The sequence below is a fragment of the Pleurodeles waltl genome, chromosome 3_1, assembly GCF_031143425.1.
Source record: "Pleurodeles waltl isolate 20211129_DDA chromosome 3_1, aPleWal1.hap1.20221129, whole genome shotgun sequence".
Lineage (NCBI taxonomy): Eukaryota > Metazoa > Chordata > Amphibia > Caudata > Salamandridae > Pleurodeles > Pleurodeles waltl.
In genome coordinates, this window is record NC_090440.1 from 938,621,505 (window position 1) to 938,639,867 (window position 18,363).

At 41.5% G+C, this 18,363-nt stretch overlaps 1 protein-coding gene across 1 annotated transcript in view; it reads left to right on the forward strand.

Moving 5' to 3' along the window:
* The window catches only part of IFNLR1 (interferon lambda receptor 1), a 265,360-nt gene extending 249,654 nt beyond the window's left edge, over positions 1 to 15,706 (forward strand). The window contains exon 7 of the mRNA XM_069223952.1: positions 12,263 to 15,706. Within this exon, the coding sequence (XP_069080053.1) occupies positions 12,263 to 13,174 (912 nt within the window). The 3' untranslated portion in view covers positions 13,175 to 15,706. The remainder of the gene's footprint in view (positions 1 to 12,262) is intronic.
* The last annotated feature ends 2,657 nt before the right edge of the window (positions 15,707 to 18,363 follow it).

The window sequence follows — 18,363 nt, forward strand, 5'->3', positions numbered from 1 at the left end:
CCCATAGACCTCCCTAAGTCCCTTCTTAATCATCCTTAACTCCTTCCCTTTGATCGTAGATGTTTCCCCTTTTCCAGCCACTCACCTCTGTCCCTATATCATTCACTACTAATACTTCTACTGATGTGTGTGGAGACCCCTGCAGCTGGGCCTGAGATCTTTGCAAAAAATTGACAACAGAGACCTCTGCATGTAGGTGTGTGAAAGTGTTTTGTAGTCTGTTAGTACTGTTGTAGTATTACTAAACTTACTACAAAATGAAGTTTTTGAATACCTCCCCCCTTTTTTTTCACCATGTACACCAGCAAGGCCCCGTCTATTTTCAATAAAACATCCTTTCTTACTGCTCCTCTCATTCTTCATGTTCTTCTTCCCAACAGCTTCTCACTCTTCCGAAAATGCACCATATTTATATGGGCAGCCGATCCTTCTTTTACTTTGCTGACGAAACACAGAATTCCTTTCTCTTTTCTATCAGATCACTTGATTATTGCTTAGCCTTCCACAAATCTGACCACCATGAAAAGGCTGGCGGAGAACAAGTGCAGGGGGCCACTGACTTGCAGTCAGTGTGCATTTCAAGGGTGTAGGTGCACCCTGCGGGCATCAGCATTGCAGCTGGCTCAATTATGAGCCAGGAACAATGCTGCTGTACCTTTCCCACTGGGCTGACCATCAGAAACCTTGGTTTCCGCCAGTCAGCCCAGTGGGAAAGTTGTAAAGGGGTCAGTGGGAAAACCGCGAGCATTGTGGTGGTCTCCTCTTCTGGAATTTGGTGGATGAATATGTTAGCACGTCTGACCTTAATAAGTAAACTTACAAGAGGACGCGAATAGGTCGATGAACCTTTTGACTCACAACTAAGATGTTCTTACTATAGATTCAGTACATAATCAATACACAATAATCAATAATCAATAATCATTAGCAATCAATAAATCAATGATCAACGGAGTCAGTAATTATCATGCACCATGACCTTTCAGTCATGAATAACCACACCTTTAGTAAAAGATTAGAATGTTTATTTCCCTATATTAACAATGCTAAGGACATGTAGGTTAATCTCAAAATCAAATGAAACACATACAAAAACAACACTGGTTGTCCAAAGCGGTGGAAGAAACATAGCTGTACAAAGCTTGAACAATGACACACTCTAAAGTTATTTTGCAAATCAGCAATAAAGTCAGCTGGGTCAACGTAATAACATACATGAAGTTTGGCAGAGAATTTCATCAAGCATTTGTCCCTGTTACCATAAGTCATTATTGAGAATCCTTAACTAACATCAGATTAGCGTCAGCATGTTGGACTTCATGCAAAACAATTTAGTAACAAAATTTTGAAAAAAAACATCTAACTATGGCTCTATCAATACAGCTTTTACATGAGGCCTGGCAAATAGGCCAGACACTCGCTAAGTTAAGGCCTACAATTAATAAAGCTAATGCATACTGCATAACCCTAATATGAAATATTACTGCATTAGTCTAACATATAGTCGACATTTCATACTATTTAATCATTGATTAGTACACGTTGTTAACAGTGGTGGCCATTCTTCGTAATCACATTTTCAAATGCATGCATTATTTTCTATGTTATTTTATTTTCTACATACAGTTATTTATTCAAAATACATAAACATTCATTAACAATTTTTATTAAAACACCTGCGCTAGCAATCCCTCCTCTGATGACTAAATATGTCTTCACACTAACTATTACCCACAAATTTTCGCATCAGCTTTTTCCCCTTTGAATTTTCCCTATACAATTTTTCCTTTTTTTTTCTTCCCTCCTATGATTATTCTTTGACCTTTTCAATGTAATACTTTTGCATAATTTGCACAATCCCATATCCCTAATAGACAAACAACAACAATTAATATTCCATGTAATAATTTCAACAAAACCATATTTGAAATGTTGCTGAGCCAATTTCTCCCTTAAACAAACCCCTTGCCAACCTTTTCCCAAACACCTAGTTCTTTCAATTCTTTCAAATCAGCACTTGCATTAGTCAGATTAGTAAGCAAGGGCCAGATGCAGGAAGCATTTTGCATGGTGCAAACTGCGAAAATCGCAGTTTGCGCCATGCAAAATGCTCATCTCGATGCTCATTCACATTTTGCGAGTCGGTACCGACTCGCAAAATGTGAATGCGACTCGCAAATAGGAAGGGGTGTCCCCTTCCTATTTGCGACTCGCACCGCAATGCTAAATTGCTTTGTGACCGCGAACGCGGTCGCAAAGCAATTTGCAGTTACCACCAGTGTCACACTGGTGGTAACACATTCGCAAAAGGGAAGGGGTCCCCATCCCCTTTGTGAATGTTGCCAGAAATGTATTTTCAGAGCATGCAGTGGTCCCGTGGACCACTGCCTACCCTGAAAAAATGAAACCAAATGGTTATGTTATTCTTTTTGTATTGCAACTCGTTTTCCTTTAAGGAAAACGGGCTGCAATACAAAAAAAAAAAACTGCTTTATTTAAAAAGCAGTCACAGACATGGAGGTCTGCTGTCTTCAGCAGGCCACCATCCCTGTGAGTGCAGGGACTCGCTATGGGGTCACAAAATGCGACCCACCTCATTAATATTAATGAGGTGGGTCTTTGCGACCCCATAGCGATTCGCAGACGGTGTCTGAGACACGGTTCTGCATCCGCATTTACGATTTGGAAATTGCGAGTCGCACCGGCTCGCAATTTCCGAATCGCAAATGCGGAAATTGCTACATCTGGCCCTTAATCTCTTATCTCTTTACTGTTATCTGGTATATACAAACAACAATGCATAGAATTAATCATTCTACAGACTCCACCATCCTTCGCTAAAAGAATGTCTAAAGCAAGACGATTTTGAAGAGTCATAGCTCTATCAGCAGCTGATATTCAGTGTCTCTCAGGAATATGGCTCCTGGAACATTTGTCAGCATGTTTTCCACAATAGTAGATAGCTTTCAAATTTTTATAGAATTCAGAATGAATCCCACCGAAGGAATCACTGCTCCAAATATATCTTCCACTATAGCAGAAGAGGACTCTTATGATGTAATTCAGTCACTTTAGGAAACTTTTTCAAATCCTCCTTTTGATAAAACTTTAGGAAAACTATCCCCAAATAACATGTCCCTTACCATCCTCTTGGAAGACGGTAACATGCATAAAGTCCACAGATATAGTAAATCCCTGAAATAGCAGGGTCTTGTCCATTCAAAATAAATGTCCATTTACTCTGAAACAAAAACACATGTCTACATTCACTCTTTCCCACAAATAAAGTGTGAGTGCGCGATTTAGGCCCCTATATAATCTAAGTTTCCCTACGTGTTGTGCATCTAAAGCTAATTTCCCTTGCGTTTTAATTGCCTATAAGCATAATCATTCTTGTAAGTCCTTTTCTCTATGCCTTTTTCTAGTTTCTCCTTTAATGCTTTTCTCCTGTCATCTGTGTGACCTAAGAAGCTTTTTTTCTAAAGGTGTAAGCAAGCATGTCAAATTATTTTTATGCGCATAAGCTGTGCCAAACGTCAATGTTGGTTCAAAGAAACCTCTAACTATTACTATGTCATTATCTTTAGCTGCTCTACTACAATACCTAATTATAGGAAAAAATTAAAGCACTACATCATAGTTTGAGTAAAAGTACTGGATGTACTCCTGGTTATAGAAATCATGTTAGCAACAGACTACAACTTATCCCGTAGGTTAAAGGCAGACTATGATAGGTGACTCCTTCCTCTACTGATGAGGGAATCTGCGTACACACAAAGCAATTTTTTGCATCCATTGTCTCAACATACTCACTCAATAAGCAAAAGAAAACATTAGAAGAAGGTTCTCCCTGTACATTAGTATCCTCATGCAAATATTTCTCATCTAACCTGAACTTCTCTAATGCCGTTAGTGCAGTGTTTGTCTCAAAAGCAGAAGTATGGTTGGCTTCTCTCTTATCAAGATTAGACATAACCACTATCAACACCACAAACAATATCCCACACATAATCGCCAAACCAATGCTCATGTATTTACAGCACCTAGCATCTCTACCTTGTTGACTAATGTTACTCATGATCTGTAAAGAATCAGAAAGCAGAAGAAATTAAGAAAAACTTGCAGCAAAAAAAAAAAAAAAAAAAACAACTCTTCTTTCAGCAGTTCAGTTTCAGTTCCGGGATCCCTTGTCAAAATTGGTTAGCAGCTTTGTCAAAATCAGCTTTCAAAAGTCAAATCAGTTTATCAATGACTCTTCCAGTTATTTTCAACACTCTCTTTTTCAAAACATTTCTCTCAGATTGTTCCGACAATTCAGTTCATTAGCTTCCTTCAGGTACCAAAATACTGACCCGGAACTTCTCTATCAAAACAAAAAGACATAAACTCTTGCTGCCATTCATTCAAAGTTTCATACATCCATTCAGGACCTGCATATCTTCGCCTTGCTATTCTATTTCTTTTCAATTTTCGATCACCATTCAGCTCTCCTTCCCTTAGATCTTCACTCCTTGTGGTATCTACTTCTTTGATTGTTGGTTCAACAACCACTTCTTTCCCTTTCTCCAGTTGTGACTTCGGCCACGCATCTCCTTTCAGTGGACCCTTTGTCAGTGTTCTCTTCAGAGTCAAACTTGAACCTTCTCCTTGTTCTGTGGTGTTTTCTCTTGATGGACCTGCAACCGGTTCAGGACGAGTCAGATCACAATGACTTTGATCCACCTCTTTCCCCTTCTGGGTCTGGCAATTGCTCTGTTTGCCTTTCAAGATTGTCTGCTTCTGGGAAAGCCCTCCTTTGACTAGGTTCTCCTGCTGCTTCAGTTGAGATAGGTTCTCTGTTGCCCTCCTGGAGGTCTCCTCCCTCGTGTCTCACAGGAGTGACTGAACCATCCTTAACGGGCTCAGAGTTGGTTTCAGTTCCCTTTTGTTCTTCTTCCGGCCCTGAGACTTGTCTCACTGTTGCTGGTACTCTCAACAACGCTTCTTCATGATCCAGTGGACATGCCACTTTCTTTCTATGGTTGCAGGAATCCAGTTTGGAATAGCAGCACACTTAAAAGCTGTGCTAGTTGTCAAAACTACCTGGTAAGGTCCCTTCCAAAGAGGCTCCAAACAGGTCTTCTCACGTGTTTTCGGATCACAACCCAGTCCCAAGCTCTCAGATTGTGCCCTGGGTCATGGATCGGTGGCAGTGTGGCAGTGTGGTGGCCTCCACCTGCTGAGAAAAAGAGCGAACCACATCAGCCAGACCTTTGCAGTAATCCAACACCATATCATCTGTAATGTTGACAGATGCATTTTCAGGCACCGATGGCATCCTACTTGCTGTGCCCATGAGGATCTCATGTGGCGACAATCCTGTCTTCCTGTCAAGTGTGTTTCTCATTGACATCAACACTAAAGGCAATGCGTCAGGCCATTTCAAATTCGTGGACGCACACATCTTTGCAACTCTTGACTTTAATGTAACATTAATCTGTTCCACTAGTCCTGATGCTTCAGGGCAGTAACTACAATGCAACGTCTGCTCAATATTCACTGTTGCACACAGTAATTTAATTACTTCATTGTTGAAATGATTTCCCCTATCTGATTCTAAAGAGATCGGAAACCCGAAAAGCGGTATCAGTTCACTAGGCAGCAGTTTAGCTACTGTGAGACTCATTTCTTTAAGGAGGGTACGCTTCAAACCAGTGACTAAAGATGCATACAATCACCAATACATATCTCAAACCTCCACACACAGGCATCTCAATAAAATCCATTTGCATTCTGCTGAATGGACCTCCCGCTCTTCCAATGTGGCTCAAATTGCCCACTGTCCCTTTCCCTGCGTTTAAATGTTGGCAAATGGCACATCGATGGCAAACTACTTCAGCAACTTGTCTAAACTTTGGGTTGAACCAATCATGTTTGAACAAAAAATCATTGCATCCCTCCTAATATGTGCTTGACCATGATAATAATTCGCCATTTGAGACAACAGTCTATTTGGCAAAACCAACTGACCCTCCTTGGAAACCCACAATTCATCTTGTCTTTGCACACATTTCATTTTGCTCCATAAACATTTCTGCTCCCTGTCAAAATTATTCTGCAATGCTTTTAATTCTTCCAAAGTGTCAATTATTTTCAATGCATAGCTTGTACAAGTTTTGCCTTCTTCAGGTAACAGTTCCCACTTATCTTTGAACGATATACAGTTCAATGGTCAAAACCTTGCGACTTTTTCCCAATGACACATAGTCCTGTGACATCAGATGTGCACTACATTTCACCACTGCAATCTTTTCAGGCATTTGAATAGCATGTAACAATTCTTTTATTCTTTCACCATTTCTCACTGGTGAACCAGAAGAGGCCAGGAAACCTCTCTGTGACCACAACTGACCAAAATCATGGACTTTTCCAAATCCATAATGGCTATCTATATAGACTGTAACTTTCAGCTGAGCCGAAACATGGCATGCTAGTAGTAAGGGCTACCAGTTCCGCTACTTGGGCAGAATACACTCCTCGAAGCCAAGAAGCTTCCAAGGTACCTGAAATTATGCACACAGCATATCCTGCTTTCAGTGTCCCTGTATTGTCTCACAGACAAGAACCATCAACAAAAATAATTTGGTCACTTTCTTCCACTCTGGTATCTCTAATGTCAGGTCTTGGTTTTGTGCACAAGTCAGTTACCTCAAGACAATCATGGTCAACATCTTCCTCTTTTTCAAATTCAGCATTTTCACTCAGAAGTAAAGTTGACGGGTTCAGCACTGTACAACTTTTCAATTACATATTTGGTGACCCCAGGATACTCGTTTCATATCCAGTCAACCTTGCACGAGTCAAGTATTGGGTTTTCATCCTTGTCAGTAGAATCTCAATAGAGTAAGAGGTCATTACAGTTAGGGGATGTCCTATCACAATGCCCTCACACTGCATAAGGGTCTGACCAACTGCGGCAACTGCACGCAAACAACCCCGTAAGGCTGCTGCAACTGGGGCCAAAGTAGCTGAAAAATATGCTACTGGGCGGTTTACACCTCCATGGACCTGTGTCAAGACAGACAAAGAACATGCATCGCGTCCATGACAAAACAATGTGAAAGGTTTTGTGTGATCAGGCATACCCAACGCTGGAGCCCTGCACAAACTCTCTCTCAATTTAGTGAACGCTTTAATTTCATCCTGGTCTAACACTATGGGATCAGTGACTTCCTTATGAGTCAGCTTCTGCAATGGTCTTCAAATGACTGAAAAATTTGGAATCCATTAGCGACAATAGCCCACCATTACCAAAAACATCCTGACATCTCTCTGTGTAGCGGGGATTTATCTGCAATATGGTTGTAATCCTTTCCCTGGATATCTTTCTTGAACCCTTTTCAATCTCATGACCCCAATATTTCACTACCTTCTGACAGTACTGTAATTTCAGCGGAGACACTTTATGACCATTCTTACCCAAATGCTTCAACAGGGCAATTGTATCATACTTGCACTCGTCCCTTGTCTTGGACGCAATCAGCAAGTCATCAATGTACTGCACCAAGGTCGATTGGAAAGGCAATTCCAATGACTCCAATTTCTTTTTCAGGATCTGATTGTATAGGGAAGGTGACTCTGAAAACTCTTGAGGAATTCTGCAGCAGCAATAAACTTGATCCAGGAACTTGAAACAAAAGAGAAATTGGCTATCCTGATGAAGAGGCACGGAAAAGAATGCTTGTGACAAATCGATGACAGTGAACCACTCGGCATCACATGGAATCTGGAACATTATCACAGCTGGATTTGGCACAATGGGACAACATTTGACCACAATCTCATTTATTTTTCTCAAATCCAGAACAATCCAAACCTTCCCACAGGGCTTCTTCAAACCCATTATTAGTGAGTTACATGGACTGCTCAACACTTCCTTCAGAACCCCTTACAAATTCTGCAATTATCGGAGCCACTTTCATTAGGACATCTTGCGGCATGTGGTACTGTAGAAGTTGAGGAAAAACTACATTCGGCTTCACAGTAACTCTGACTGGCTCCACCCCCTTCAAACCTACTTCTTTTCCTGTCAAATCCCACACTTTCTCCTTTACCCTTCCCTGTAAATCAGGATGATGCTCTTTCACTGTGAATTTCGGGAAAAATTCAATTAAAGGGTACGTCTCATTTGTAGTTTCACACTCTATTTCTGAGGCTTGTTCTTCTTCATCATGACTATGATACACAACAAGTCTCTTCCCATTAGGGAAACCAGACTTGGATCGCAGACTACAAATTTATGCAGTCCCTGAAAGTTGCCAATCTTCATTTGAACTGGATCTCTAATTGGGTTTGTTAAATACTGGTTTGCTACTCCCACAACCTGTACTGTTCTACCTGAAAGGGGCAAATTTGGAACTTCTGCACTTCTCACTGTAGAGCGTGTAGTTCCTGTGTCAACCAGGAATGAAACTCTGTGACCCATTATCTTTCTTTTCACATAGAGTCCTTTTTGATCTACTTCTAAGGAGGTCACAAGCACACATGGCTCCTCATCTGAACTGTCACTCGTCCATTCATCATTTATTCCATTCTCACTGTGTAACGGGAATTTGTTTACTGTGTTACTATTTCTGTTATGCCTCTGACCTGTGACCTGTTGAGAAAGCATCATCTGTTCAAAGCTCTCAAATTGAACGTCCCATTTGTAGGAAATGCTAAGTTCCCATCTTTCTTTGTCAATTTGCACCATCGCTTTAGCGAAAGACATGGCGCAACACCCTTCTCTTCCATTACAATGTAAGCTGGTGTACCTTCTGGCAGTGTAGCCTCGCCTACACTCGTTGTAATATACCTATCAACCCTTTGGGCACTTTTTAATGCTTTGAAAATCTTAATCTTTTCTACCTTTTTTGTTATTCAAAATGAAATCAGCAAGTGACTTTTAATCCCAAGATTCCTTTCACCTACGTTCTCAATCAGTTGCCTCGCACGGACTGCTGCCAATCCGTGCACGACTCTTCTCACTAACCGACCTATCCCAGCGCAGCTCCAATGACGTCACACTCACACGCACTGCAGCTGACAAAGTCTTGCAGCTCGTCTTCCTTTACTCCAATTCCCACAAACTTAAAGCAAAAATGGCGAGCACTAATCAAAAAACAAAAAACAAAAACAAATCTGCTGGTTAACTACAGGAAAGGTAACACAATTGCTTCAGAAACCTTATGGATTTTTCACTGATGGCTCTTACCACACACAGCTACTTCTTCTTTCTGGGTCTCCCAGATTCGCAAGCAAAATTCAACCTGCAAATTTTACTCTCAGCTGATCAATGGGTCAGTCCTGGTGCACGTAGAACTCGCCAAATCTCAGTTTAAATTTTCTTTCACTCCCTTTAATTCACACACTGACTTCTTGACCATGCCCGAGCAACCTACTAAACCAAACAGATTACAACATATACCCAAGTGTCTCATACACTTTTCCAATATACTCCGGAGTCTTAGACCAAGCAGGGTCCGTACATCAACAACCACGTGGACAATTGTTTTGCACATAGCGCAACACACATATGAAGTTCGACGACTTCTCTACTCTCACACCACGGAGGACACACACTCCTACTACAACTTCATTTGGAGTACGCAAACTCACTAAAAATCCTCACCAACCTCACAATTCACCAGCGATTTGCATAAGCTGTGCAAGCTCAATCCCTTTCACTCATACTATCACTAGAACTCCGGAACATCCTCAAACACCCATTAGAAGGATCCACGATCTGGGAAATTCATTTCTGGACTTAAGGGAACATCATTTTCCCTCCAATTATCATCATTGAAAAACAAATTCTAAATCTCAATAATAATGATTTCTGCTACTACCTCTGGGACCTTCGATACTGCTATTATCTCTGTTAACACCTGTCACTCCGTATCGGTCATATATAGTAAGCTCTTAAGGAGACAAACCATTAGTCTCTCTTACCATCTATGTTCGTCTATTCTTCTAGACCGGACGTCTATGGTAAGCTCTTAAGGAGATGACCCATCCTCTGCTACCATCTATGTAAGTGCGCCTGACCTTAATAAGTAAACTTATAAGGGGTCGGGAATAGGTTGATGAACCTTTTGACTCAGAATTAAGATGCTCATACCGTAGATCCAGTACATAATCAATAATCAATACAAAATAATCAATATTCATTAGCAATCAATAAATCAATGATCAATGGAGTCACAAATTATCACGCACCATGACCTTTCACTCATGAATAACCACACCTTTAGTAAATATTTTGAATGTTTATTTCCCTATATGAACAATGCTAAGGAACGTCTTGTAGATTAATCTCAACACATGCAGAAACAACACTGGTTGTCCAAAGCAGCAGTAGAAACGTCGCCTAATCAAAGCTTGAACAATGACATACTCTAACGTTATGGTGCATATTAGCAATAAAGTCAACTGGGTCAACGTAATAACATACATGAAGTTTAGCAGAGAATTTCATCAAGCATTTGTCCCTATTACCATAAGTCATTATTGAGAATCCTTAACTAACATCAGATTAGCATAAGCATGTTGGACTTCATGCAAAAAAAATTAGCAACACAAATTTGGAAAAAAACATCTAACTATGGCTCTATCAAAACAGCACAGTTGGTACCTAGAAGGAAAAAACAAATATCCACAATAATCACAATTTGGATATACCTATCCTCAGGGTGGATCAGCAAAGCAGAATCAGTCTTCGTCCTCAGGACATCAGTCGATCAGCAAGGCATCAGGCTTCAGCATCAGAATTTAGAAAGGGCAAAGTATCTAAGCGTTAAAGTTAAGCACGTCTCTAGTCGAGACGCATAAGGAAATAGTAACCTCTCGGTCAGGAAAAATGGGCAAATGCCTGTCTTCTCTCTGTGCAGTGTTGTTAAGTCAAAATTATCTAAACTACCTCCCAAATCCCTATTGGTCAGCTAATTGTATGATCACACTCTGTCCAATAAAACTATAATCCCAAATCTATGGATTCTAATATTTCTCCTTTCACATGTCGGTGATTGGTTTGTCTTGCGATGTCCTCATCATCCGGCTTGTCAGGTAACAATATTGTTGCAGGTTCTACTCTAGTCAGTATCTTCATTGTTCTTGTCCTGGGAAAGTCAGTCTCTCACATTACACATAAAATGTTGCATTAGCAAGAACATCATCTCCTAGGAATCGGTTCACACGAGAAGCTTCCATTAAGAGCACATTTGCACAATACAATAGAACTTCACAGTTTAACTTTCTTTGGACAGCCATTTTATTAAACGCTAAGAAATACAGCTTTTACATGAGGCCTGGCAAACAGGCCAAGAAACTCGCTAAGTTAAGGCCTATAATTAATAAAGCTAATACCTACTGCATAACCCTTAATATGCCATATTACTGCATTAGTCTAACATATATTCAACATTTCATACTATTTAATCATTGATTAGTACACTTTGTTACCGTTGGTGGCCATTCTTCGTAATCACATTTTGAAATGCATGCATTATTTTCTATGGTATTTTATTTTCTACATAGACTTATTTATTCGAAATACATAAACATTCATTAATAATTTTTATTAAAACACCTGGGATGGCAGATGTTTCCATCCGCCAAACTCTTAATGACCCTCACAGTGTTGAATCCTGGTTATTTCACTGGTAAGCACGTACGTCTACTTCTGCACTTAAAGTAATCGTTACTCCGGCCATCCAGCGAGAATAAAATACTTCAGCTATTATTAGAAGAAGTAGGGGCACTTAGCTTTTAAATCTACAATGACAGCCTACTGGAGATTTCATAGAGTCCATTGATGTGAAATTGTAAAGGGAAGTACACCAAACAGACGGGCTCTTCTGTAATTGGAAGTAATTAAGTAATGTAAATAGAAGCCCTATATTCCTATGGGGCTGCTACAAAATATTTTAGCACGTTTAAGTTATTTTTGTGGATTAATTAGTATTGTTAACAGGATCACTTGATCAATTTCCATCTGATTAAATCCAATCCGAATTGTGTTAATTAAGGTAAACTGTATGTTATAACAGCGTTATGAGTGTTTCCTTGTAGCAATTGTTTCTATTAGCCATATGTTGCTGGGACCATGGCCTTACTATTTTTTTAAAGAGTTGTAAAGAAACTTTAAATGTGTGAGTTCTTCTTTGAAGAGTTAATATCAAATACATTTGTCTATACAAATGTAGAGACCTATTCATTGTTACTTATATTTTTTTTCACACATTAGGACTTTCCACTCAGCAAGTGGCCCCTGAAGCAATATATATGTGATCCAAACGACTTACTCTTGAAGTTGTCCCAGATATCCACTTGTGATCCACCTGTACGAAATGTTGATAATGGATATTATGCATCACTAGATGACCATGAAGAAACCAGTAGCAGTTGCAGGGGTTACAGTGAAAATCGCCAGTTTCCTAACTTGGGCGCACCCATCGAAGACCCTAATGAGACAAAGAAATACCCTTACAGGAAACTCCCTTCCACTAGAAGCAATGATGCAGAGTCGTCTGACAGTGTTCAGGTCTTGGGAGCCTCAGGATTGCTTTTTGTGGAAAATACAAATGAAAAAGAGCCTTCTGACGTGGAATCTGAGGAGAATTCATTATGCGAATTGTGTGGTGAAAGAATGTTGTCACCAAATGCCCTTAAAATGAAAGAAAGGAATTTGATATTGGCATCCTCAGAACAAACCAGCTTTCCATGTTTTTGCCAGATCCCTCTTTCAGCTGTGCTGGCGCCAGGGACTTTGCGAGTTGCTACTCTCTCAGAATCCAATTTGACGTTGATATCAAATAGAGATATTTGGACCAGTAAGCCATGTAGTGCCATAAATCATTCACAAGACATTTGCCTCCAGTCACAGACTCCATATCTAACGTCTTCCCCACAATTAGAAGAAGACCAACACATGTGTTTTCTAGTAACAATGGACACTCATAGTGGCAATTTGTTGGACAACTGTGAGAATGATGATTGGGATGAGCTGCTTGCGGAGGCAGAGAGCGCTGACGAATCAGCACCATTTGACAGACCTATTGAACCATGTTTGAGAGAAAGCAGTTCTTGTGACAATATTCCCGGACAAATGTGGAAAATGGGAAAGAGCCAAAGTGCATATATGTCTAGAATGTGTTAAGAACAATCAACACAAAAGTATTCTCCAAGCTCAAACACACTACCTCACAGGATGGTTTTGCCGATTCTTTAAACTGTACTTTTTAAATGTAGAGTGTATACCTAGTTACAGGTTTTCATCACTTAAAATTCTATATTGTAACCGAATGATACCATACACATGAATTGTTTCATAACATTCGGAGCTATTACATCATTTTCATGAATAATTGGTTTTCAAAGAACTTATGTCAATATAACAATCACACCAATCTCAATGGCCAACTTGAATATCTATCTATCTATCTATCTATCTATCTATCTATCTATCTATCTATCTATCTATCTATCTATCTATCTATCTATCTATCTATCTATGTATCTATCTATCTATCTATCTATCTATCTATCTATCTATCTATCTATCTATCTATCCATCTAGCTATCCAAATCTCCCATTTCAATTCACCACCCATCCATCAATCAGCATCATCGGAAAAAATACATATTTCATATTTTTGCTCATGACACGAGACCCGTCAGTGAACATTTCATGCTTTCAGGCAGAGATTAAGGGCCTCATTGCGAGGTTGGCGGTCCCAGTACCCCCTGCCTTGTAGTGATGGTTGGACCGCCGCAACTGTGGCGGTCTGACTGCCACATTACATCCCTGGCGGGCAGACAACCAGGGGACCAGCATTGCAGCTAGGAACATGGTTCCCGACAGGTTGACGGTGGTCAGACTTGTAATCAGCCAGGGCGGCGCTGAACTCAGCACCACCTGGCTGCTTACAAACCCACTTTCCACTAGTCTTTCCATTGTGTTTGCACCGCCATGGAAAGGCTGGTGAAAAGCCAGTGCAGGGGACACAAGAGGGCCACTGCACTGACCCTCCTACTCAACACCGTTGGAATGCGCACGGTCTGCTTTGCAGACAGTGCCCTTTCTGAGGGTGCTGGAGTACTACGATATTGGCCTCTACTCCCTTAAGGGAGCCAAGACTAATATCATAGCACCGTTCCCTCCAGTCAGCCCATCGTGAACACTTATTACAATGTTCCCCCCTGGTGAGAACATTGTAATACACTCGGGGGGGACATCACTCCCATGGTGGTGGCGTCCTCCCCGCAGCTTTGGCAGTCCTGTGGTGGGACCGCCGAAGTCGCAATCAGGCCTTTAGCTACTTTGTGCAGTTGTAGCTCAGATCACACATTGCAGTCCGATCTTTCATATAACCTGAGGGAACAAACAAGTAAGTTTTTTCTGACCAGGGCCACAAACTGCAGACACTAGAGTGGAAATGCTATAAAACAGAGAAATCAGACAATATCATATAGACTGGAAAACTCCCTTTAGGCTAAAGCCTTTAATAAATACCGAAGAGCAGTAACAATGACGCCGCATGGCAAATAGCAACTTGCTCCATTTGAGGCATTCTCAAATTACCAATATTTTCATGCACTTCTCTGAACTTTATAAATCTTACAGGAACTTGAGGGAAAAGATGTGTAGTAGTTCAGGTGTGGCTTGTGGGAGGGAAAGGGGTGGGGTGGCGTGTGGTGGGAGGGTAGGAGACCCAAAAATATATTTAAAAATAAACGTACCTTTTTTCTGTGCCGCCGCTGCACTGCTCCTTCTTGCATTGCAGGCACAGGCTCCTAGCCTGCCCTGCGCCCAATCCTGATGCTGCTTAGAGCAGCGTTAGGATTGCCTTGGAGTGACCAGCCAAGGCGCTCCTAGGCAGACTGGGAGCCTGTGCATGCTCTCTTCAGCCCGCCAACACAGTGCCGGGCTGGAGATAGCACAGTGTGCATGTGTGTTTGGCGGGACTGAGACGGACGGCAAAACATACATGTGCACTGAGGGGGTGTGCTGTGTTCCGGAACCTTTGTGTAATGTTCTGTGTACTGACCACATTTGTTAATGCTTGTTGAAAAAAACTGAATACGTGCTATTTCTTTTCCAAAATTAATGACACTCAATTCAACTACCTCAGAGGCATTAAAGATAGAATTGTTATTATTTGAATTTTAGCCTGAAGTTTGGAGGTTCTTCTGAGATTTTGGCAGCCAGTGTATTAATCAACTGAGCTATCTTAGTTAAATTTCAACTTATAGCCGGCCTCTTATAAAACACATCTCTGCAACGGGACGTTTCTTGCAGATAATGAAATCTGTCTCCGCAACTGAGGCATTATGCTACATCACTAACTTCATTTATATCTCACTGCACTCAAACCAGAAGTGCAGCTATAGGTTTTCTGCAATGCATATGGAGCATCCCAGTAGCCTCATGCGTGACATCAAAACTCTCTCATAAAGGCCACTTTATAAGCTCACACTCTCCCAACTAAGTGCAAGAAATGCAATAGCCTCCTTCTCGTTCACCTGAAAGTACTTTGAGACCTTATCACGGATACGAGGCGCAAAACATATTACAAAATGCAATGCTGCACAATGGAGAAGCCCTTCACCAGTCCCAACACAAATGAAAAAATAATTGTGTTGAAGGTCTCTTACTGTAATAGAAACAATTGAAAATTTATGAAACAGATATCAGATATTGCAGCAGTCCTGATTAATGCTATCTGTGCAATTTTGCACCACTGTTGTACAATTTTGTGGGAACGTTAGTATAATGCTTTATGCATAAATGAATGTGTGAGATAAATGATTCAATGTGTTGCAGCAATATGTTTGATGATTGAGGATACTTTTCAGATGTACATATTCCCTCTTGCATTGAAAGTATTCCACAGAGGTAGACTGGTGTATCAAAGAGCCAATAGAATTAGGTGAGAAAGGATACTACACTCAAAAGGCCATCATATATGCATTTAAAATAATTGGTCACAATTGAATTGAAATGTAAGCGTTCCACAGGAGGTGAAAGGATATATCAAATAGGCAATAGAACGAGGTGAGAGATATGAGTGCCACTCCAATGCCAACTCTCTACATAGTTCACAGAATTGGTCGCAGTAGATGTTTCAAATAGCTGTGCTGTCAATCCAGATCTATAAATGAAATTTTCACACACTTAGGCGGTCATTCTGACCCTGGCGGTAAAAACCGCCATGGCCGTGGTCCGCGGGAGCACCGCCAACAGGCTGGCGGTGCTCCTTTGGGCATTCTGACCACGGCGGTACAGCCGCGGCCAGAAACGGAAAGTCGGCGGTGTACCGCCGGCTTTCCGCTGCCCAGGGGAATCCTCCATGCCATGGGGATTCCGACCCCCATACCGCCATCCTGTTCCTGGCGGTTTTGGCTGCCAGGAACAGGATGGCGGAATGGGGTGTCGTGGGGCCCCTGGGGGCCCCTGCAGTGCCCATGCCAATGGCATGGGCACTGCAGGGGCCCCCGTAAGAGGGCCCCACTTAGAATTTCAGTGTCTGCTTAGCAGACACTGAAATTCGCGACAGGTGCTACTGCACCCGTCGCACCCCTTCCAGTCCGCCGGCTCCATTCGGAGCCGGCTTCCTCGTGGAAGGGTGTTTCCCGCTGGGCTGGCGGGCGGCCTTTTGGCGGTCGCCCGCCAGCCCATTGGGAAACCCAGAATTACCGCCGCGGTCTTTTGACCGCGGTACGGTCTTCTGGCGGTTCCCGCTTGGCGGGCAGCTCCCGCCGCCCGTCAAGCTTGGAATCACCCCCTTAGTGTGATTTTGTACCAGCCATTCGGTTCAATTGTCAGTTCAAAACTGATGCTAAATCACCTAGTACTACTGCAAAATTGACATTCACTTATGCCACTTAAGGATGGCAGTGTCTTCATCAGTCCTCGCTCAATCTAAACTGGCTGTAATTTGTTGGCACCAAATAACTGCCAGCAACACAAGTATCTCCATGGTGACTTTTAGTTTGGTGAACAGTATTAATTCACCTTTGTATGTTTTATCCTCAACACCCTAAGTTCCTCGACACCCCATTTTAACATAAGGGATCTTTCACTTATAATTTATGTATTTCTGAGTTGTTCTGAGGAACAAGGCTGTTGGGAACCCCTTGCTACTCACAGGAAATCAGCCACTGTGGTTTCTTTAGAAGTTAATTTAAGAGGAGCAACCTTTGGCCCAGTGATAAAAGTGCAGGGCCACTTTAAAAAAGCCTCTGTTTTTGTGTGTCACCATCTGACACACTCGACACCTGTGTTGGTTGGGCCAAAGCTGGAGTCTAGGACAAATAGAGGTGGGGCACAGGCCCCATTGGCCCCTTCTAGAGATGCTTTTGGGCATCCAGAATCAGTTTTCCCTAGCTCTCTGGGCGAATAATATCAATGAATGAGAGCTTTAGCCAGACAAGCTGACTTGCCTTACTCCAGCCGCCACTGTAATAAAACTAATCATGGGGTGATAGAGTAAATGCATGATGTGGCTGGGGTGCTTTGTACCTCTTTATTGCTCTTGGAAAGGATGACCTGTTTTCCAATCTCTGCCTGAAACTCCTGCTGTTAAAGTATGACAGAAAAGGCCACAGGAAGTATGCACATATGCGGCTGCTGCATTTTCTGTATAATTGTAGATTTGCCGCATTTGCAAAGTAGTCCACCGCCTGCTGCATAATCTGCAGATTTTAACAAAAAATTGCTTCCAGGCCAAACTAACCAAATGTTTTTAAAATTGCAACAACACATGTTGCTGCCCAGTGGAAGGTCCTGCGTAAAGTTTGAATGATGATCTGTCTATTGCTTATTTCTGGATTTGGGTGCTAAATCGGCACTCATGTGGTGAAACCTTTGTCCAGACAGTGTTAACATGTGTAAAAAATGGCAAGCTAATGAAGTAATTCTTTAAAACATGATGCCACATTATGCAGTGTAATTTGCCTTTTTTGACTCATAATTTAGTCCACCCTTCCGCATAATTTGATCCTCTTCTGCCACATATTTATAGTGGTGGTGCAGTTGCAATTGAGATTTTGAGAAGGCATGAACCGTAAGAGAAGGGGAGACCCAAAAACATTTTCAACATCTTAATGGGGATCTCAGAGTATCCTTCAATCCTCTCTCACGTATTTTCTAGTACCATTAGTAGTCGCTAGCACTGGCACTATCTTGTAGATCATTTAACTTCACCCTCCTTTGGAGTCCTCATTTTATGTTCAAGCCCCCCGACATGGGTGGTGGTCCATTATGGAATGGTTATACCTATTTTACTATCCATTAGTGTTATTTTAGGTAACCAACCCTAGAGATTTTGGTGTGAACTCTTTAAA